Consider the following 21,546-nt stretch of genomic DNA (forward strand, 5'->3'; position numbering starts at 1 on the left):
TTTAAGGTTTTGCCTAGAGGGATTCTCTATGTTTTGAATCTAATTACCCTGTAAGGTATCTACCATCCTGATTTTACAGAGGGGATTTCTTTACTTTTATTAAAAGTCTTCTTGTAAGAAAACTGAATGCTTTTTCATTGTTCTCAGATCCAAGGGTTTGGGTCTGTGGTCACCTATGCAAATTGGTGAGGATTTTTACCACACCTTTCCCAGGAAGTGGGGTGCAAGGGTTGGGAGGATTTTGGGGGGAAAGACGTGTCCAAACTACGTTTCCCAGTAAACCCAGTTAGAGTTTGGTGGTGGCAGTGGAGATCCAGGGTCAAAGGATAAAATTAATTTGTACCTTGGGGAAGTTTTAACCTAAGCTGGTGAAAGTAAGCTTAGGAGGTTTTCATGCAGGTCCCCACATCTGTACCCTAGAGTTCAGAGTGGGGGAGGAACCTTGACAGCATCTTTGAAGGAGATGTAGCAGGAGATTAACCCTAAACATGAACAATAGCTCAACAAGCTGATACTATCTTGGACAAGAGATTGAGCTGAATTTGTGAACTGGCTACTTCTTTGCTGGGTAACAGCTAAGACTTCCTGGTATCTTCCTTCATGGGGAAAATTGGCCTGATTCTCCACTCTTCACCACTGTGTAAATCAGAAATGACCCTGAAATTATGCCAGTGTAAACGAGCACCCAGTTGGCCTCCCTGTGAGCGATCAGAAGGCGTGGGATGACCTTTCTGTGACTGTGTTGTTAAGTCCCTGGTGAGGAAAGCCAGAGGTGATGGAGATGATTTGTGGGCATGACCCGCATGTGGATCTCAGGGGAAGAGCAGGTTAGGAAAGGCATCGCCTATCACACAGGGCTGACGTAGAGGGAGATTGTGGTTAGGCACTTTTGCCCATAGTCCCTGCAGTGTATCAGCACTAGGCCTAGGCCTGAATTCCCAATTACCCAGCCCTCTTTACACCACTCTAGTGCTGAGAAGAGAGACAAATAGCCTGAGTCGCATTATGCTGAGGCTCCTTTATTCCACTTTGGCAGCATAAAGAGGCCTTAAAGAGTGTTGTGAAGGGTCCTTAGCACAGTCAGATCCAAGTGGGATGCGAAAGCCATTTCCTGAGGCATGCCAGAGCCTGCTGCTTCAGACACTCCTTTGCAAACTTCTCTATTGACAAGTCCAGATGAGATTTTTCTGTCATGCACCAGGCGCCACTGAACTCATCCGTGCTGCAGGGAGCGCCCTACGTGAAGGAACACACGTTTGTATGCTAAGCTATGACCTGTTACTGAGTAACCAGCCAGCCCAGTCCAATGCAGGGAAGGGAAAGGGGGCAGGGGTCCATTGCAGCTCAGGTGGCTTTTAAACATCGCTAGGAGAGAAAGAGAAAGACAAAAATTAGTCCCTCCTGCTGGGTCACAGAGCAGATCGAGATTGACAGCACTTTTCATCCTACCACCTCAAAATATTTTATGAGGCTACCTCCAGCAAACTGGAATGAAATCCAGTGAACTCCATGTGACACTGGGGTAATCGAGAACTCCAGAGTCCTTACAATGACTGAGAGCGTCTGCCCCAGCCCCGTACCTTGCTCTGGGGCCATAAAGGTGACATAAGAAGAATCACCCCAGGGAAGGAGCAGTGTAGGGCTGGCAGGGGCAGACCTGTGCTGTCCACCTCATAAGCCCCAGTGTATGGGTCATGGAGCAAGAGGGGTAGTCTTCACAGTCTGCAGCCCTGCAGCAATACTGGGCGGATCCAGGCTGTGAAGCAACCCTGTTATAAACCAAAGCAGCCCGTGGCTGCTCAAATTTATGCCAGGGGCTGAAGCAGAAGCAGAGCAAAGGTGGCACAGAATCAGAGCCATGGTCTTTACTCCAACAAAAGTGGTACTGCAGGTAGCCACGGCCAGTGGTTTCCATATCACAGGTGCTGGGTGGGGGCGGGGGGTTCCTAGCTGCCAGCCCTGAAAGTTCCTTCTGGGATCCAAGGGTACATCTACACTGCAATCGGGAGAGGTGACTCCAGCATGGCTAGGGCTATCTGAGCTAGCTTTGATCGGGGTGGTGGCACCGGCTAGCTGCCTGACCATTAGCCTGTCTCTGACCCTAGACAGGTGCTCGAGCAGATAGCCCAGGCTACTTTTACAGTCACTGCTCTTTTTAGCAAGCTAGGTCGATCCAAGCCAGCTCAGGTACATGTAAACGAGCTGCAATCACGCCTGACTGCAGTGTAGACATACCCTGAGAGTCAAGCTGGGGTCTTTCCTTCTTGGGCACCAATGCCAGTGTAACACCGACAGACCCCTGTTCTTGGTGGGCGGGATCAAACCTGGGATCTCTGGAGCTTAGTGCATGAGCTTCTACTGCATGAGCTAAAAGCCATATGGCCCTCAGCTAAGGCTGTAGAGCAGGCTCATTAATCTCTCCCTAAGTGGTCTTGGTGCCACTAGATGGGACAGAACACCACACCGAGGAAGTGTGTGGGTTACACCAGCAGTACAGGTTCATCAAGGCTGGCTTCATCTTCGGGGAACCTGTTCAACCCTACTGGGTACAGGGGGGTTGCACAGGCATAAGTGGTTGGAACAAGAACAGGACCACCTCACTCTTCCACTGCCGCACTGGATCTACAGGGCCAACAGGAGGAACTGCAATTTTGTAGGGCTGGTTGAAATTTTGCCGTCAAAGCTGACATGCCAACAGACAACTAACCGGGTTTTCACTTTAAATGATCACTGTCAAGGAAAAGCATTAGCTTTCCTTGAACATTTTTGATTTTTTTCATCCAAAAATCAATGGTGGATCCTCCAGCACTGAACATTCTGTAATCAAGCCTGGATGCTTTTCTAAAAAATCTGCTCTAACAGGAATTCTTTTGAGGCAGGTCTCTGGCCTGTGCTACACACGGGGCAGGACTCGATGATCACAATGGCCCCTCTTGGCCTTGGAACGTATGGAATCTATGAACCAGGCCAACCACAGGATCACACCTGTGGAGAGTGAATGGCCATGCTGTCTTAGAAGGAGCAGCCCTTTGAAGAGCCCCTTACCTTCTTGAGAGGTTTCATGCCCTCCAAGCTTCAAACACGTCCGTGATGTTCCCCACGACCTGCCCGCTGGGCAGCTGCAGCTCATCGGAGATGTCGCCGTTGAAGTTCCCGCAAGGTGCACACAGATTGTTAGCCAGGCTCTCGCTGACTGTCACCGTCACCTCCCCGCTCAGGCTGAACAGAATCTTTATTCTAGAGCCCTGGACAATCATGATGGTGCCCTGAGACTCACTTACAGACAAGGTTTCGGACACCTTCACTGGGAGCTGCCTTTGGTGCCCTCCAACCTGGAAGGCACAGACAAGGAGGTCAGAGAAAAGCTGGGCACCTTGGGCGGGAGTGAGACAGAGCTAGTCTATGGACCCCAGTACAAGGCAATGGGGTCTGGAGACGCTAGGTCAGATCTTGCTCTCAAACAAGTGTAAAACCGAGTAAATCCATTGCAGTCAGGGGAGTAACTCTGCACTGAGACTGATGTAACTGAGAGCAGGATCTGCCCCTCCACTCTGGGAGATGAGCTTATCACTTTCCAGTTCTTCTTCTCCTCATTGCATGGGGTGACTAAGGGAGTCAGTTCTCCTTTTTTTCTGACGCTAACATGGTCTTCGTTAGCTCACGTTTCCGTAATTAGTGGCATTAGTTCGATTGCAACAGCACCCAGGAATCCCAGGGGTGGTTCGGGAACTCTTTGTGCCAAGTGCTGTACAAACACAGACCAAGAGCACAGTCTTTGCCCCAACGAGCTTACAGCCTAATGCTTCATTTTCAGCCAGAAGAAATGTGGTCAGATCTAATCATATTGACTGTGAAGGGCAATAAATGGGGGTCACCAGTCAACTGAGGCAGGGAGATCCAGCCCAGAACAAGTATTCGACTGGTACTCAGGAAACCTGGATTCTGTCCATGGCTCTGCTACTGACTTCCTGTGTGACATTGGTCCATGTATCTTCTATCTCCCTTTGTGTCTATTTAGTTGTGTACTCTGTGTGATAGAGACCCTGATCTCAGGGGGGTAGGGACTGTCTCTCGCTGTGTGTCTGGGCAGTGCCTGGCACACTGAGCTCCTGATCTCAGGTGGGCAGGGACTGTCTCTCGCTGTGTGTCTGGCCAGCGCCCAGAACAATGGGGCCCTGATCTCAGCTGGGGCAGGGACTGTTTCTCACTGTGTGTCTGTGCAAGGCCTGGCATAATGGGGCCCTGATCACAGTTGGGGCCCATTGTGCTGCCACACTTGGGTGTCCTGAGTCCTAGTTTCCCACCCCCGTACTTTAATAGAAATAATAATAATAACTGGTACAGAGAATATAAAGCTCCCCCGGAACATATTTCTTCAGTCATTAGAACCAAACTCAAACCACGTTTGTTTTCAGGTCTGTAAATACACAGATTAGAGCTGGAGGGGGGTGGAATGGTTTTCCAGTATTGCCACAAGTTTTTGAGAGTTTGAAATTTTTTCTCATCCTGAATCAGTATGGAAAGTCTTCAAAAACTTCGCAAACCAAAAATCTGAATTTTTGTTTGTTTGTTTTGGGTCAATTGAAATGTTTGGTTTCAGTACAGTTGGGTCATTTCTATTTGACTTTTTTCCTTTTAACTTTATTTTTAGACTAATTCATTTAAAATTTGAAACACAAAGTTATTCTGAAATGGAAAACCAGAATTTTTCATTTTGAAAATATGGAAATGTTTCATTTTGAGCATTTTGGAACTCCTTTTTCAGAGTTTTTTTCCACTTGGGAGCTCCGTCAAACCCAAGCCTGTATCACAAAAAGTTTTGGGTTCAACGAACAGGCATTTTTTGTCCAAAAAACAATTTGTCAAAAATCCTGCCCATAGCACAGATATGCATTTTTCATCCTTGTTTCTGGCTGGGATCAGGACTAGATCTACTCAAATCACCATCATCCTGATCCACAGATCTCACACATTTTACGAAGGTGAGTGGTCTCCTCTGTCTACATTCTTCCCAGTGGTCGCGTGGTTAAATACCCTGGTGAAGGCCTTTTGCTCACCACAGCTTCCTACAACTACTGCAGGTGAGACTGCTGGCATGTCAGGAACAGCCTTGCTATTGGTAGCAGCGTAAGCTCACCATTAGAGGAGGAGGTTAGGGACTCCCAGCTCCATGTGGTGCTTAATTCACTGGTTAGATGCGTGGGCTAAGATTCAGAACTCATGGGTTCTAGTCCCACCCCTGGGAGGGGAGTGGGGTCTAGTGGTATTAGAGCGGAGTGAGATGGGAGTCAAGACTCCTGGGTTCTTGCTCATGGGAGAGAATAGGGTCTAGTGGGTTTGAGTGGGGGGCTGGGAGCCAGGACTCCTGGGTTCTATCTGTGGCTCTGAGAGAGAAGTGGGGTCTAATAGGGGTTAGCTGGAAGCCAGGACTCCTGGGTTCTATCCCTGGGTCTAGTGGTTAGAGCAGGGTCCTAATAGGAGTCCTGCACTCTATTCCCAGCTCAGCCACTGACTCACCATATGACTTTGGGCAAATTACTTCCCTTCAGTAAAGCAGGGATCTTAATAGTGACTCACCCCCTCCCCCTTGGTTTAGGGTGTGCTAACCCAGCTTCCTCTTACCCAAATCTCCTTTTTCTTATTGACATGGATAAGACCCTCGTCGAAGAAAACAGAGATGCCTTCAGGAACGGCCAAGCCACCTTCTCTGAACACACTGACCACCATCCGGAACAAGGGGAGGTTGACCCCTTCGCAGAGGGAAGTCACCTCGTAGGCCCCATCAAGGAGGACTTCCCTTGTGACACCATCAAAGGAGGTGAACCATATTCCTGGGGCCAGCGTGCACCGGCCCATCTGCTCCACGCAGCTGCGCACTCCATTCCTGAGCATGCATTTCTCCTCTTCGGTACAGTTTGTTTCCTCACAGATGACCTCGCCTGAAGCGTGGCAGGTGCATTTCTCAGAGCAGTTGCTGGAGACAAAGCTCTCCCTGGCCTGCAGGGAAATACCCAGACAAACAACTTTGTTAAGTGAATGCAAAGGGACTCACCCCTCGGCAGGAGGGACTGGGAGCAGCAATATATAGAGCTATGGGAAAGCCCCGCCGTGAGAGGATCAATAGAGAGAAGGCGTCAAGGACCTTTCAGAAGCAATAGCTTAGCAAGGCTGATGACAGAGAGAAAGAGCAGGTGGATACAGCAGAGAGAAAGAAAGCAAGGTGCGGGATTGACCGGTCTCCACACTGAGGTCTAATAACATCAAGACCCAACACCTACCAACATCCCCTGCCCAAGGTCTGACAACAAGAGGGGCGGCTGCAGTGTTGATTTTCATGTGAAAGGCAGATTTGCCAACCAGAAATTAGGCCGAGTCCCACGAACACTCTTCTTTACACACAATCAATGCTCTTGTTTCCCAGGAGCCAGACTGGAGGGGAAGAGCCTCATATTCACTCGCTGCCCCCCTGAACTAAGGCTGGATCGGAGCTGGTTCCCTGGAGGGGAAAGGTCCCATCTCGCATTGCCCAGCCACCTAAGCCAACCAATCCCCCCACCCTGGGCTGGATCAGAGTCAGAGGCCCCTAGAGGAGAAAGGCCCTGTGTCCCATTTCCCCAACCCACTAAGCCAGGCAGTCCCTCTGACCTGGGGCTGGCTCAGAGCTGGCACCCCTAGAAGAGCGAGGCCCTGTGTCCCATCCCCTGTCCCTCTAAGCCAGCCAGTCCCCCTAGCCTGAGTCTGGAACAGAGTTAGACCCCCTGGAGGGGAAAGGCCCGTTTCCCATTCCCTAGAGATTTCCTCACTTTACACTTGTTCAGACTCCAACCTGCTGAACAGTTTCATTCCCTCGTGGTATTTCCTTCCAGCTCTGTTTTACAATCTCCTGCAAAGAAGCTTCATCTCAATACTTGCCTATCTGGATACCTGTCTGATTTGAGCCCATGCTCAGAACCTCCTGGGAGTCACATTAAATCCCAGGTTACTGGTAAATTCTTTATATCAAGCCACCGAGGCTGCTTAGTGAGGTCCATAACCGGTGAGCATGGTTGATCAAGTCTGCCCTGCATGGGCAATTACACAGAACCAATGAAACTCCCAAAGACCTGACACCCCCATGGGATGCTCTGAGCTCAGTGTAAAACTGGGAAAGGATCTTCTGGGAGCAGCCTTTGCTTTGGTTATTCCAAAGGCCTGTTCTGGAATACAGAAGACCATCCCTGTTCTCAGTGGTGGCAGATGACAGAATAAGGAGCAATGGTCTCAAATTGCAGTGGGGGAGGTTTAGGTTGGATATTAGGAAAAACTATTTCACTAGGAGGGTGGTGAAGCCCTGGAATGGGTTACCTAGGGAGGTGGTAGAATCTCCTTCCTTAGAGGTTTTTAAGGCCCCGCTTGACAAAGCCCTGACTGGGATGATTTAGTTGGGGATTGGTCCTGCTTTGAGCAGGGGGTTGGACTAGATGACCTCCTGAGGTCTCTTCCAACCCTGATCTTCTATGATTCTATGATCCCTGTAATAGGAATGATGGGCCCCACGTTTTGTAGCACAACTGCCATTGACTGCAGTGGAAGCCACATGGGTGACCCTGAGGGCAGGATTTGGCTCTAGGTTTTAGGTATATCCGCATAGTAGGATACAGGACATGCCATTCTACAGTCACTCTAACTCCCATTGCGAATCCCATTGCCAGAGGAGAATGGCAGAATCGGGGAGAACAGATGGACCAATAACCCAGCACCCACCTTGATGTAGCGTCCGTTGTGCACACACCCACACCTGTCCATGGAGACGCAGGCCTCTCCATCGGACACGTATTCTGGATCACACCAGCAGCCTTCAAAGCACTTCCCGGTGCATTGGGCAGGGGCAAACAAGCTGGCACAGGTGAAATTGCAGGATCTGGTACACAGCTCGTAGTGGCTGTTCGCCGGGCAGGCGAGTGCTGGAGGGACAGAAGAAAAATTAGGACCATCACAGACAGAAAGCCACGATAAGCTGAGGTCTCCCACCTAAATAAACAGAGGCTCCTACTTAGCCTAGAAGTCTGAGGGGTATTGTGGAGGTTCGATAGCACAAAAAACTACAGCAGCTATGGGTTAATGAAGTACAGATTGTAGATTGTCCTGTAGACTTACGGCAGAAGGAGGCCGTTCTCCAGGTCTCCATCTTGGCCCCAGCTGCTTGGCATGCAGCCACATAGGCCTGCAGGCTCTGGCAGAGGGTCTCTCCCCTTCCGTTGGTGGCACACAAGTCATAGAGACAGTGGTTGAAGTACTCAACAGGACTGATTATTGAGTGACAGTGTCTGAAGGGACCTGAGGTGGCTGTGATCAACCCACAGGAGCTCTCAGTCTGGTACGGCGCTGTCTGGGCTGCATCACAGACGGGGCACTTCTCACCACAGCCATCAGAGCATGTGGCAGCATCAACAGGCACCTTCCAGGAGGTGACAAATTCATCCACATTCTGGGTACTCTTCACACTGGGCAGCAGGAGATCATCGTTCTTGTCATCGTTAAAGTTGCCACACAAGCCGCACACATGTCCCTTATAAGTGCTGGGGACGGACACTAGGAGGTAGGAGGCAGTGTCGTAAAAGATTTTGAGGCCAGAGGCTGATTGGACAATGATGTTGTTCCCCTTTTGGTCAATCCAAAGTTTCCCATCATCCATAGCCAGTGGGAGGGTGTAGAGCTCACCACCCACCTGTGCCAAGGAGAGAGAAATTCACCCATCACTGGTGGAGACTCAGCAGTGTCCTGGTGTTTCACACACACCCACACCCACACCCCATCAGTGCTATGTAAGACTAATCACAAAGAGGGACTTACCACAGTGGCGTATTAACGCCTAGGCTGACAAGGCTGAGGCCTAGGGCGGCAAATTTATAATAGCAGCCAGAGGCTGCTTCCCCTGGCGCCAGTTCGCGCCCTCCGCCCCGGTCCTGCCCCAACTCCACCCCTTCCCCGCCCCCATTCCCCACCCCCTCCCTGCCCCCAATTGGTTCTCTTCCCCAAATCCTCGCCCCGACCCCGCATCCTCTCCTGAGCACACCGTGTTCCCCTCTCTTCCCCCCTCCTTCGCGAAGCTGTTTTGCGGACAAGCACTGGCAGGGAGCGGGGAGAAGCAGGACCCGGCGGTGCAGTCAGGGGAGGAGGCGGAGTCGGGGCGCAGGTGAGCTGCGGCGGGGGGGCCAGGAGCTGCTTGGGGGGGCAATTATTTCAGGGCCTCGGGGTGGCAAAATCATTAATCCGCCACTGACTTACCGCAATCTTCCACTTCCTCCCCCTCTCCATGGCGATGGTGTAACCATGCAGCGACACCACCACTGTCCTCGTCACAGCCATGTGGCCACCACCAGGGCTCTCATTCTCCACCACCACAGAGAAGTTCCCCAGTCCAGAGTCTCTGCTGCAGACTTTGGCTAAGGTGTAAGTGCAGGAGCCCTGGAAGTCAAAGGCCCGTCCGTCAAAGGAGATGTAGTGAGGTCCACCAGATGCGACGCATGTTCCATATCCCGTGGCGTGGCAGCCCAGGACTCCGTTCTCCACCCTGCACTCCTCGTTGGCTCCACAGGAGGCCTCCTGGCACTCGACGACCCCATTGTCTTTGCATAGGCAGCGCTCCTGGCAGGAGGCGCTGGGGTAGAACTCCTCTCCCTTGCTGTAATACACGGCCTTGTGCACACAGCCGCACTGTGCGACAGGGATGCACTTCTCACCACTCAGGGTGAATCCAGCATCACAGAAACACCCTTCAGCACAGGGCTTCTCACACTGCTCTAGAGCCCACAGGTCGTTGCAGTTGGAAGGGCAGCTGATTCCACAGAGTTCATAGTGAGAGTTAAGGGGGCAGGTGGGTCCTGAAGAAAAAAGATCAGAGAGAATTTGAATTTGTGTGTGAGGAGAAATGTGGTTGAACTAACAGATCATCTTGGTCAATGTTCTTTTCACATCCGTTCGGATATGGTTAGAGCAGGGGACTGGGAATCAGGACTCCTGGTCCTAGCTTCATCTCTGGGAAAAGTATAGTCTAGCGATTAAATTAGGGGAGTGGCCATCAGGACTCTTGGGTTCTATTCCCATCTGTGGGATGAAGGGTCACCTCTTGACTAGAATAGCGGGAGTCGGCATTCCTGCATTATGTTGCAAGCAGGGGGGCTCAGAACTCCTGGGTTCTTTTCCTAGCTCTGCTACTTATTTATGGAGGACACCTTTGGCCAAATAATTTGACAGCTCTTTTCCTAATTTTCCCAACCAATCAAATGGGGATAACAATACTTACCTACCTCCAAGTGACTTACAAGACTTAATGAATGTTATAAAATGTTTCTACTTCTCTAAATGCCAAAGTATTAATTCAATTTACTCTGGAAAGGCAAAGTGTACGGCTTGGTCTACACTACAGACTTATGTCAGTGTAAGAACATCGCTCAGGGTTGAGGAAAATCCACACCCACACAGTTATACTGATGGAACTCCTGGTGTAGACAGTGCTATGGCGACAGGAGGGCTTCTCCCGTTGCCACAGCTACCATCTATTAAGGAGGTGGACGAACTGCGCCAATGGGAGAAGCTCTCCTATCGGAATAGGTAGCGTCTTCACTAAGTGCTACAGCGGCACAGCTGCATCTGTGAAGCTGCAGCTCTGTAAGTGTAGACAAGCCATGAAAACACCAGGAACAGAAAAGATGAGCTCTGAGAGAAAGTTTACAGGACATCTAGACATTAAGTAACATGACACAGAATGAAAAAAATATTTCAGGGACTGCAATTTTAATTGCATGGTGGAAATGTCTAGGTCTAGAATCTGTAACAAAGATGTCGCACTGTAAATTAAAACTCAGAACTGGGTGGGTGAACAATTCTGACCCCACCCTGCAGAGGGCGTTGGTGCACATGGGCAGTCGCCAGTCCCTAAAGCAGAGTCCCGCGGCAACACTCACGGCAGAATGAGGCCGATCTCCACTGCCCTATCCGGATGCCCCTGGCCTGGCAGGATGTGACGTAGGCGCTGATGGCGCTGCACAGAGTGTCCTGGTGACCCTTGTACTGGCACGTGTCATAGAGACAATCATTGAAGAAGGGAGCTGGGTCGATGGCCCCGTGGCACTGCCTGAATGGCCCGTCCCCTCGGGTGAGGATCCCGCAGTACTGGTCTCCCTTGTAGGTTTGTTTCTGAGCCTCACTGCAGACTAAGCAGTCCCCGGTGCAGCTAGACGAGCACCCTGGGACCTCCCCCACCTTCCAGCTCTCTGCGAACTGAATCTCATCAGATGTCTGAGTTCCATCCTTCATGGTCAGATCATCGCTGGGGTCCTGGTTGGCATTGCCACAGAGGCCGCAGACGGCGTTGGCGTACGTATTGGGTAGGATGATCCTGGCGTAGCTGTACCAGTCAAAGCTCACTCTCAGGTCGAAGTCAGTCTGGATAAAGCCGTGGACTCCACTGATGTAGGCCTTGAACTTGTGCTGGTGGGAAAAGGGCAGGTCCACAAAGACACCATTGACCTGGAAAACATACAGTAGAGATTGTCAAGGATTTCACGCAGTGCACTCAACATGAAATAATTCCATTTCCACGGAGCTGCCATGGATGGTCTGGCTCCAGAATTTCTATTTCTGAATTGGGTGGAGGGTAACCCAGTGCATTAATATGTCATCCCGTTGCCCCTTACTATTGCCCTTTCCTTTTCTAAAGCTCCTTCTAGCCAAGAAGTGCGATGCAGTTGAAGCATTAAAGACTAGAGCTGGGTGAAAAATCTCACACAAATAATGTACTTGCTCATAAATGCAGCTTTCGTTGACCAGAAACTATTTCCATATTTGATAAAAGTTGGAGGGATAGCTGTGGTGCAAAAACAATTTCAGGCTGGATGCACAAGGCACTGTATGTGCACGAGCAGTTTCCTTTATAACCGTTAGCCCAGTCTTTAGGGCACTCACCCAGGATGTGGTAGACCAGGGTTCAATTCCCCCACTGCCTGATACAGAGCAGGATTGAATTTTGGTCTCACATTTAGCCTACTAGGCCACTCTAGGGAAATGGTATTCTCAGTCTCTCCTGCTGAAGCTGTTCTACTTTGTATAACTAACTAGTCAATGGAGCAGGAATTTGAATGTGGGTCTCCTCCTGCCCCAGCCGAGTGCTTAACAGCCAGGTTTAGAACCTTCCTTTTCTTCCTCTCTGGGCCAGGGACTAGTCAAGTATTTTGTACAAAGTGGAACAGCTTCAAGAGGAGAGACTGAGGACATATCTACACTACGGATGCTATGTGCTGCTGTCGTGTGAAGGTCCAAACACGTCCTACGTTGATGGAAGGGAGTTTTCCATTGGAGGTAGGTAATCCACCTCCCTGGGCAGCGGTAGCTACGCTGATGGAAGAATTCTTCTGTCAACCTAGCTGTGTCTACACCAGGGGTTAGGTTGGCTTAACTACAGTGCTCGGGGCGGGGGGCGGGGGGGTGGATTTTTCACATCCCTGAAAGATATAGCTTAGATTGATCTAAATTTTAAGGGTAGCCCTCCCCCAGAATATCCCATAGTCCAGTAGCTAGGGGACTCTCCAGCAAATTCGAATTCCTTCTCCCCATCAGGCAGAAGGAGGAATGGAATCCAGGTCTTCCACATTCCAGGTGAGTGCTAAAGGGAGTCATTATCACCGCTGGCGACTGCATGAACCTAGCCCATCATTTCCTTGGCTTTTTGTTGCCCAGAAACAAAACAAAAAGTTTTGTTTCAGGTTGAACAGAATTTTTGTCAATATTTACGGAACTTGAAGTGTGTCAAAGAACCAGTTATTTGCCTAGCTCTCCTCACAACAGCCCTGTGAAGTGAAAAGGTCTTATTACCCCCTTTAGAGATGGGAAAATAGGCCATGTCTACCCTGTAATCTTACATCAGTATAACTACTTTGCTCTGGTGTGTGAAAAATCCACCCCCTATTACACTGACCTAACCCCCGGAGTAGACATTGCTCTGGCAATGGGAGGACTTCTCCTGTCAACATAGCCACTGCCTCTTGCGGAGGTAGATTAACTACGCCGACAGGAGAAGCCCTCCCATCAACGTAGTAGCGTCTTCACGAAGCGCTACAGTGGTGCAGCTGCATCGGTGCAGTGTTTTAAGTGTTTTAAGTGTAGACCTGCTCACAGAGGTACAAAGATAGGAAGCGACTTGCCCTAGGTTATTAAGCCAGTCAGGGGCAGAGAGAGGAATAAAATCCTAAATGTCTGAATCCCAGCTCAAACCACTTCTCCTACTTCCCAGGAGCAGAATGCTGGAGCTCTAGTTCTTAGCACCATCTGCTCTAACCTTCTAGTCCCCACAGCTGTGATAGAACCTCGGAGTCCTGGCTCCCAGCCCCCCGCACCAACCACTGGACCCCACTTCCCTCACAGAGCCAGGGATGGAATCCAGGAGTCCTGGTTCCCACCCCCTACTCCAACCACTAGACCCCAGCTCCCTCCCAGAGCTAAGAAGACAACAAAGAGCCCAGACAAGAGATCATTGAAATGACTTCCTGTGTTCCCCAGTGATCCTGCATCCCTACCTGGATCTTGCGTGGATGCTCCTGGCTCAAGCTGATGGTCACGTTGTAGACCTCTAAGGTCACCCTTTTGGTGAAGGACACAGCCTTACTGCCTCGGTTGTTGTTCTCCACTTTGACATTGAACGGGGTGAGTGTGGGGTCCTCAGAGCAGAGAGCCGCAAACTGGTAGATGCAGGTGCCCATGAAATCATACTTTTTCCCATCAAAGGTGGTGTAGTGAGGGTCTCCAGTACCTATGCAGGTGGAGTAGCTGATCGTATGGCAGCCACGGACCCCATTGACCACGGAGCATCTTTCTTTGGCCTTGCAACTGGTCTTTCTGCAAACCACTGTGCCCAGGCTGGAGTCACAACTGCACCGAGAGTGGCAGTTCTCATCGTCCCAGAACTCCTCACTGGGTTTGTAGTAGTGGCCGTTGTAGTCACAGCCGCAGCTCCCCAGGGGGACGCACTTGTCAGCACTGAGGACGTAACCGTCATTACACTGGCAGGTCTCCACGCAGGGCTCCCGGCAGGAGGAGTAGGCAGTTCGGTCAGAGCAGCTGGCGGGGCAGGCATTCCCACAGGCCTCATAGTGGCTGTTCTCAGGGCAGGGCAGGGCTGGGACAAGTTTGGAAAGGGGAGATTTAAAAATACAGGAAATGAATGAAACAACCTGCCTAGATGCAGTGAGAGCTACAGACAAATTCTTACACGCAGTGCATTATCCACCCAGCATGAAACAACCATAAGTGAGGTGGAATTAACCTCTGCATTCAGAAACCAAAAGGCCATATATGTCTGCAGCCAAATCTCACAGGCCATGAGTGAATCATCAGGGTCAGCTCTTGGGTATAAAGAACACTTAGGGTCTGCAGGGAGTGCTCAGTAAGAGTACTCTCCCTTGAGGTAGTGCTGACCTTAATGGCACAGTGTGGAGCGAGGGGGCACTGTTCTGCAAACAAAGGAGCCGGGTCTGATTAGGAGGTGCTCTCCACTTGAGTCCATGCTGACTCCAATGCTCCAGTGTTGCACTAGGGGGCACTGTGCTTCAGGGAGTGGGGTGGAAGGCTCAGTAGGGGATGCTCATCCTTGGAATCAGTGCTGACCCCAATTCCCAAGGGTGACACTAGGGGGTGTTGTACTGCAAGGAGCAGAGTAGGGAGCTCAATAGATGGTGCTCAGAGTCAGTGTTGATCCCTATGCCCAAGAAACCCAGTCATTCACAACTCTGTGCTCAGGTCATTCACCATCCCCTCCACCGACAGAGTGATCAGATGGGCTACTGGAACCGAGCTGAAACCAGATTTACCATTTCATTGGAAATACCAAGATTTTGGATTTTCTTCTGTTCCAAAAGGGAACGGAAATGAAATTCCTGTCCCAGACGTTATTGGAGGTCAATCAAAGTGTTTTATTTTGACAAAATCAAAACACTAATGTCTGATTTCAACCTTATAAAACTTAAAAAATGTTTTATATATCTAAAAATAATTAATTTTGTTGTCAAAAGTCGTTTCAAAATGAAAAATCAAAATGCTCCATCCTAAAATGTTGTTGACACGCTTTGTCTCACTTTTTGAAATTACATTTTTTCAGAATCTGAACTTTTTTCTAAACATTTGGAATTTGACAAGAATGGCATTTTTCCTCAAAACTCTGGTGGAATGAAAATCATCCAGGCTTCTCTACTGACTAGCCCGATTATGCCCTTGACAGTAAGGACTGTCAGACTCACCACAGCCAGATGGCATCCTCCAGTCATAGACGGTGACCCCGTGGTCTCTGCAGGTTGCTGCGTAGGCCTCCAGCGCCTGGCACAAGATTTTTGTAGCGCCCCTGTTCAGACACACGTCATAGATGCAGCTATCAAAGAACTCAGTGGAGTTTACTCTGGAGTGACACTCTCTGAAGGGCCCTCCCGGTGCTTTGCTGATCAACCCACAGTGACTGTCGCTCCCGTACAGCTCCCTTGTGCTCTCATCACATGTCAGGCAGTTCTCTTGGCAGGAATCCCAGCAAAAGGTATCCTGGTCTTGGACTTTCCAACTGGCAACCCAGCCCACGATGGAGGAGACTCTGGTGCCGCTGGCTGACGTCATGTCATCTTCAGGGTTCTGGTTGAAGTTCCCACATAGGCCACACGTGGCCCCATAATAACTGCTGGGGAGGGTGATCACCAGATGCCAGTCCCAGTTGTATGCCACCCGGAGACCAAAGTCCGTCTGCAGGACGGCGCGGAAGCCGCTCTGGTACACTCTGATTTTACCTTCTGACAGTGTCACTGGGAGATTGGTGATCACGCCATTTAGCTAGAGACAAGGACAGGATGGGGTGTTACTGCTCTTTCATCCTAACTTGTTCTTATTGCATATGTCGCCTCACCACTCATTTCGACTGTACCTCATTGTCACTCTAACCAGTGGCATATACAATACGGGGAGCCACATCCTTCATCATAAGAACATAAGAATGGCCATACTGGGTCAGACCAAAGGCCCATATAGCCCAGTATCCTGTCTTCCGACAGTGGCCAATGCCAGGCGCCCCAGCGGGAATGAACAGAACAGGGAATCATCAAGTCTGTCGCCCCTGTCGCCCATTCCCAGCTTCTGGCAAACAGAGGCTAGGGACACCTTCCCTGTTCATCCTGACTGATAGCCATACTTTTTACCCATTCCTTACTCAGAAAGAACCAGTGAAATCAATGCGAGTTGGCCTGAATATATTAAGAACAGGTTCGACAAACACCTGTCAAGGATGGTCTCGCTATACTTAATATTGCCTCAGCCCAGGGAGATGGACTTAGATGACCTCTGGAGGTGCCTTCTGGCCCTCCATTTTTAGAATTCTGTATAGAGCACTTATCTATCTACAATATCTACCTACAGTATCTGTCTGTCTGCAGAATTCTCTATGTCTATCTACCCATCCACACTACCTAGCTACATGACTAGTCACGCAAAGAATCTAACCATCCATTCATCCATCAATGAATCGACCCACCCACCGATCTCTCTGTCCACATTATCTAGCTCTATTATTTACCCACCCACAGGATCTACCTACAATATCTGATTAGCTAGAGGTGTCTAATATACAACCCATCTGATATATTTGTATGACACATTGGGAATCTCCAGAATCTAAGCTTTCAATTTCATTTAATTTTATTTATTTATTGAATTGTTTGTTTGTTTAAAATATTTTTTGGCCTTTATGGCTGCAAGGAAAACCTTCCAAATGTGCCCCAAGTGTGAGTAGTTCGGCAACATCTGCCTGAGTCTGCAGAGAGCCTGAAACGATGACCCCCAATGGTGTAAACTCCACTGCCCCTACTAAACGGATCAGAGCATCAGCTGTAAACCCCATGGATAACACTTCAGAGACAACACTAGCTATTTAAGTCCTATGTGGCAAAAGTGCTTCCCCCACAGAATTATAGAATCACAGGACTAGAAGGGACCTCAAAGGTCATCTAATCCCGTACCCTGCACTCATGGCAGGACTAAGTATTATCTAGATCATCCCTGAGAGGTGTTTGTCTAACCTGCTCTTAAAAATCTCTCATGACAAGATTCCACAACCTCCCTAGGCAATTTATTCTGGTACTTAACCACCCTGACAGTTAGGAAGTTTTTCCTAATGTCCAACCTAAACCACCCTTGTTTAAACCCATTGCTTCTTGTCCTGTCTTCAGATGTTGATGAGAACAATTTATCTCCCTCCTCCTTCTAACAACCTTTTATGTACTTGAAAACTGTTACCATGCTGCCCCGCCCACTGCCCCCAACTCTTCTCTTCTCCAGACTAAACAAATCCAATTTTTTTAATCTTCCCTCATAGGTCATGTTTTCTAGACCTTTAATCATGTTTGTTGCTCTTCTCTAGACTTTCTCCAATTTGTCCACATCTTTCCTGAAATGTGGTGGGCCCAGAACTGGACACAATACTCCAGTTGAGGCCTAATCAGTGCGGAGTAGAGTGTAAGGGAATGTCTACACTGGTAAGTTTCTGCGCAACAAGTTATACCACTTTTATTAAAGTGCTGGAATTAAACCACTGTTGCGTGTCCACACTGTGCTCTTTGTGACGTTGGAGTGCATCCACATTAGCAGCTCCGTATCCCACTGTGCAACTGGCCAGAGGGTGCTTTGGGAAGGGTTTGCAATGCCTCATGCAGCTGGCACAGCGTCACATGATGCCGGTTTCCCAATCCCATTGTTCCATGGGCATCCTACTACACTGCCAGCAGCTTTTCAACTGAAGGGGGGCGGGGCAGAGTGTGTGACAGGGAGTGTGTGTGTGCGTGTGTGTGGAGGCGGGACAGTGTGTTTTGGGGGACAGAGAGTGTGTCAGCATGCTGTCTTGTAAGTTCAGACAGCAGCTGGAAGCAACCAGTCCTGAGGCAGGGGGAGGGGGAAACCCCGACATCAGCCCCGCCTCCCTCCCCAGCTCTCTGCACAGCAATCTGTCTGTCTGTCTGTCTCTCTCACACACACACATACACACGCACACACACACACCTGCCTCTGTCTTCAACAGCAGGAGCATTCCACATTAATGGTTTGCTCAGCACAGCACGCAAGGGCTGTCAGAAATGGAGCTTTGTAAGGGGAGGGGTGCATGTCTCCAGGGCAGCCGAGTTCAAATCAATGAGGAGAGCGGCCCCTTGAGGGATTATGGGACACTTCCAGAGGCCAAACGATTGTTTTCTGCGCTGTAATGTGTTTACACTGCCAATACAGGGCTGGAGCTGCTGTATTTAAGGCTTACGACTCTCGTGGAGGCGGTTTTTTTGCAATGCTGCAGCTGAGGAGTTTCTGCGCACTAAGTGGCTTCGCCGTGTGTACAGCTTGGGAGTTACATCGCAGAAAGCTGCTTTACTGCGCAGTAACTTGCCACTGTAGACAAGGCCAAATAATTACTTCTTGTGTCTTGCTTACAATGCTTCTGCTAATACATCCTAGAATGTTTGCTTTTTTTGCAGCAGTGAATCGTGGCATGTACAAATGCAATTTTGGGTTGCATTAACAGAGGCATAGCATGCAAGTCACGGGCGGGGATAGTATCGCTCTACTTGGCACTGGTTAGGCCTCACCTGGAGCACTGCATCCAATTTTGGTCACCGCTGTATAGGAAGGATGTAGAGAAACTGGAAAGGATCCAGATCCAGAGCGACAAAGATAATCAAAGGGATGGAATGCAACTCATATGAGTAAGGCTACGTTTTAGTCTCGGGTATTTTTAGTAAAAGTCACGGACAGGTCACGGGCAATAAACAAAAAGTCATGGCCTCCTGACCTGTCCATGACTTTTACTAAAAATACCTGTGACTAAATCTTACCTGCTGGGAGGGGGACGCTCCTGAAGACTGCTTTTGGCTGGGGTGGGGCAGCCCAGGCCCTGCTGCAGCTAGGGGCGGCCCATTGCCCTCTGACGCTGGAGGGGACGGCAGCAGGGGGCCCTGGGAGCTGCCTCTCTGGGTGGAAGGTGTCCAGGGCTGCCGCCACCGCTGGTCCAGGTGGGAGGCGGCCCGTAGCCCCGCTGCCGCTCCCGGATGGGGGTAGCCCAGGGCCCCCCAGCCACCACCACTGGTCCAGGTGGGGGATGGCCCGTGGCCACACTGCTGCTGGTCCAGGCAGGGGCGGCCTGGGGACCAGCTGCCTGGGGCTGCCAGAGCAGCGCCCAGTGCGGCTGGCCCCAGAGCTTCCCTAGCTGCTGGGTGGTCCTGGGATCAGCTGCATTAGTGCTGCAAAATTCAGGGAGGTCATGGAAAGCCATGACTTCCATGACCTCTGTGAATGATTCGCAGCCTTACATATGAGCAAAGACTGAAGGAACTGGGTATATTTAGTTTGCAAAAGAGGAGATAAGGGGGGATATCATAGCGGTCTTCAAATACTTGAAAAGCTGCCATAAAAAAGATGGAGAAAAGTTGTTCTTGCGATAGAGAGCAGGACAAGAGGCAATGGGTTCAAACTACAGCAGAGCAGATTTAATTTAAATCAGGAAGAACTCCCTAACCAAAAGAAGAGCAGGACAATGGAACAGACTATTTAGCAAAGGTTGTGGAAACATCTTCATAGGAAGTTTTCCTCTGGCTTGATGGTTTAGACGCAACAAATCCTGCATCATGGCAGGGGGTTAGACTAGATGACCCTTGAGGTCCCTTCTAACTCTATGGTTCTGATTCTATGTGTGGGATAAGCGTCCCATCACACCCTGGTCATTTTAAAGGCAGAAGGACTGGGGCAGAAGCATCTTGTGGGGCAGAAGCATCTTGGCAGAAGATGTTATTGTTAAAGGCAGAAGGACTGGGCAAGGACTGGGGCCGAAGCATCTTGTGTAGAGAATTAGGGGTTGCTACAGGGAATGAGATACAAAGAAAAGGATGAAGGATATTCACACAGACAGGTCAGGAAAAGAGAATCAAAAAAGGGAAATGCTGAAAATAGAGGAAAAAAGGGCAGAAATATATCTGAGCCTCAAATAGCGCAGACTTTCTCACTGTACAATGAATGGAACAAGAAGGAAATGAATAATAAATACATAAATAAAAATTTAGTTCCTTCTAGAGATGTGCAAATAATAGATTAGTAATTATGAAAAAATTGGGAAAAAATTGTTTCAGTGGAACTGAAAAAAAATCAATTTTTTTGGTGAAAAGTGGAAAGAAGATTGTTTCAGGTGAAACAGTTTCAGTCCAATTTCAAGCATTCTTTAAAACATTTGAAATTTGAAAAAAAAAAAAAAATTAAAGGAAGCTTTGAACCAATACGTCATTTCAAATTAAAAAATTGAAACATTTTATTTCAAAATGTTGAAACAAAACCTTTCAGTTTTTTTAGATTTTTTTTTCTCAGCCAAAATAAGTCGTCGAAACAGATGCAAATTCATGAAAGGTTTCAGTGCACAGAATCTGCATTTTTCACCAAACAAATGTTTTGGATGAAAAATTTTGTCCAGCTCTGGTTAAGAACAGAACAGACATACTCAGTCAGATCAATGGTCCATCTAGCCAGATATCCTGTCTTCCCACAGTGGCCAATGCCAGGTGCTTCAGAGTGAATGAAAAGAAAAGGGCAATCATTTAGCGATCCATCCCATTGTCCACTCCCAGTTTCTGGTAGTCAGAGGCTAGGGATACCCAGAGCATGGGGTTGCATTCCTGATCATCTTGGCCAATAGTCATTGATGGACCTATATTCCAGGAACTTTTCTATCTCGTTTTTGAACCCCATTATAGTTTTGGCCATCACAACATCCTCTGGCAATGAGTTCTACAGGTTTACTCTGTGCTGTGTGAAGAAGTATTTCCTTTTGTTTGTTTTAAACCTGCTGCCTATTAATTTCATTGAGTGACCTCTGGTACTTGTGTTATGTGAAGGAATAAATAACATTTCCTTATTCACTTTCTCCATACCAGTCATGATTTTATAGACCTCCATAATATCCCCCCTTAGTCGTCTCTTTTCCAAGATGAAAAGTCCCAGTTTTTTTAATCGCTCCTCATTTGGAAGCTGTTCCATATTTCTAATAATTTTTGTTGCCCTTCTCTGTACCTTTTCCAATTCTAATATAACTCTTTGAGATGGGGCATTCAGAACTGCACACAGTATTCCAGGTGTGGAGACTATATTCTCCCTTTGATCTCTGTGCAAACTTCTGACAGGCCATTCTGCTGTGCATATTGGGGAGCATATAGTCCTGAATGTACACTTGACACATGCACCATAACTAAATGTAGAATTCAGTCCTCTACTGAGACGTGTGATCTATGCCACCTACTCCCATTGATTTCAATGGAGTCATCATTTCACCTCCAGTATCTACCTATCGAACACTCCTTTCTTTCTCTGTCCCTTCTATAGGAGGGAGAGCCTTCTCCCATGCATCTTCTAACACCTGAAACAACAGCCCCACCTTGTCAAGGTTAGAAACGTCACCTGAAAACACCTTTCTTCCCAGTTGCCTGTGTCTTTCTCTCTCACATCTCCTGATTCTAGGATACC

At 49.0% G+C, this 21,546-nt stretch overlaps 1 protein-coding gene across 1 annotated transcript in view; it reads right to left on the reverse strand.

The window, feature by feature from the left end:
* Positions 1 to 1,063: 1,063 nt before the first annotated feature.
* The window catches only part of LOC102946739 (IgGFc-binding protein), a 74,843-nt gene continuing 54,360 nt past the window's right edge, over positions 1,064 to 21,546 (reverse strand). Inside the window, exons 23-31 of the mRNA XM_043535585.1 lie at positions 15,270 to 15,843; positions 13,554 to 14,152; positions 10,947 to 11,511; positions 9,268 to 9,863; positions 8,137 to 8,707; positions 7,744 to 7,943; positions 5,623 to 5,997; positions 3,046 to 3,332; positions 1,064 to 1,365 (exon numbers count right to left, since the gene is read on the reverse strand). Of these exons, the coding sequence (XP_043391520.1) occupies positions 3,060 to 3,332; positions 5,623 to 5,997; positions 7,744 to 7,943; positions 8,137 to 8,707; positions 9,268 to 9,863; positions 10,947 to 11,511; positions 13,554 to 14,152; positions 15,270 to 15,843 (3,753 nt within the window). The 3' untranslated portion in view covers positions 1,064 to 1,365; positions 3,046 to 3,059. The remainder of the gene's footprint in view (positions 1,366 to 3,045; positions 3,333 to 5,622; positions 5,998 to 7,743; positions 7,944 to 8,136; positions 8,708 to 9,267; positions 9,864 to 10,946; positions 11,512 to 13,553; positions 14,153 to 15,269; positions 15,844 to 21,546) is intronic.

Source organism: Chelonia mydas, chromosome 24 (genome assembly GCF_015237465.2).
Source record: "Chelonia mydas isolate rCheMyd1 chromosome 24, rCheMyd1.pri.v2, whole genome shotgun sequence".
Classification (NCBI taxonomy): Eukaryota; Metazoa; Chordata; order Testudines; family Cheloniidae; genus Chelonia; species Chelonia mydas.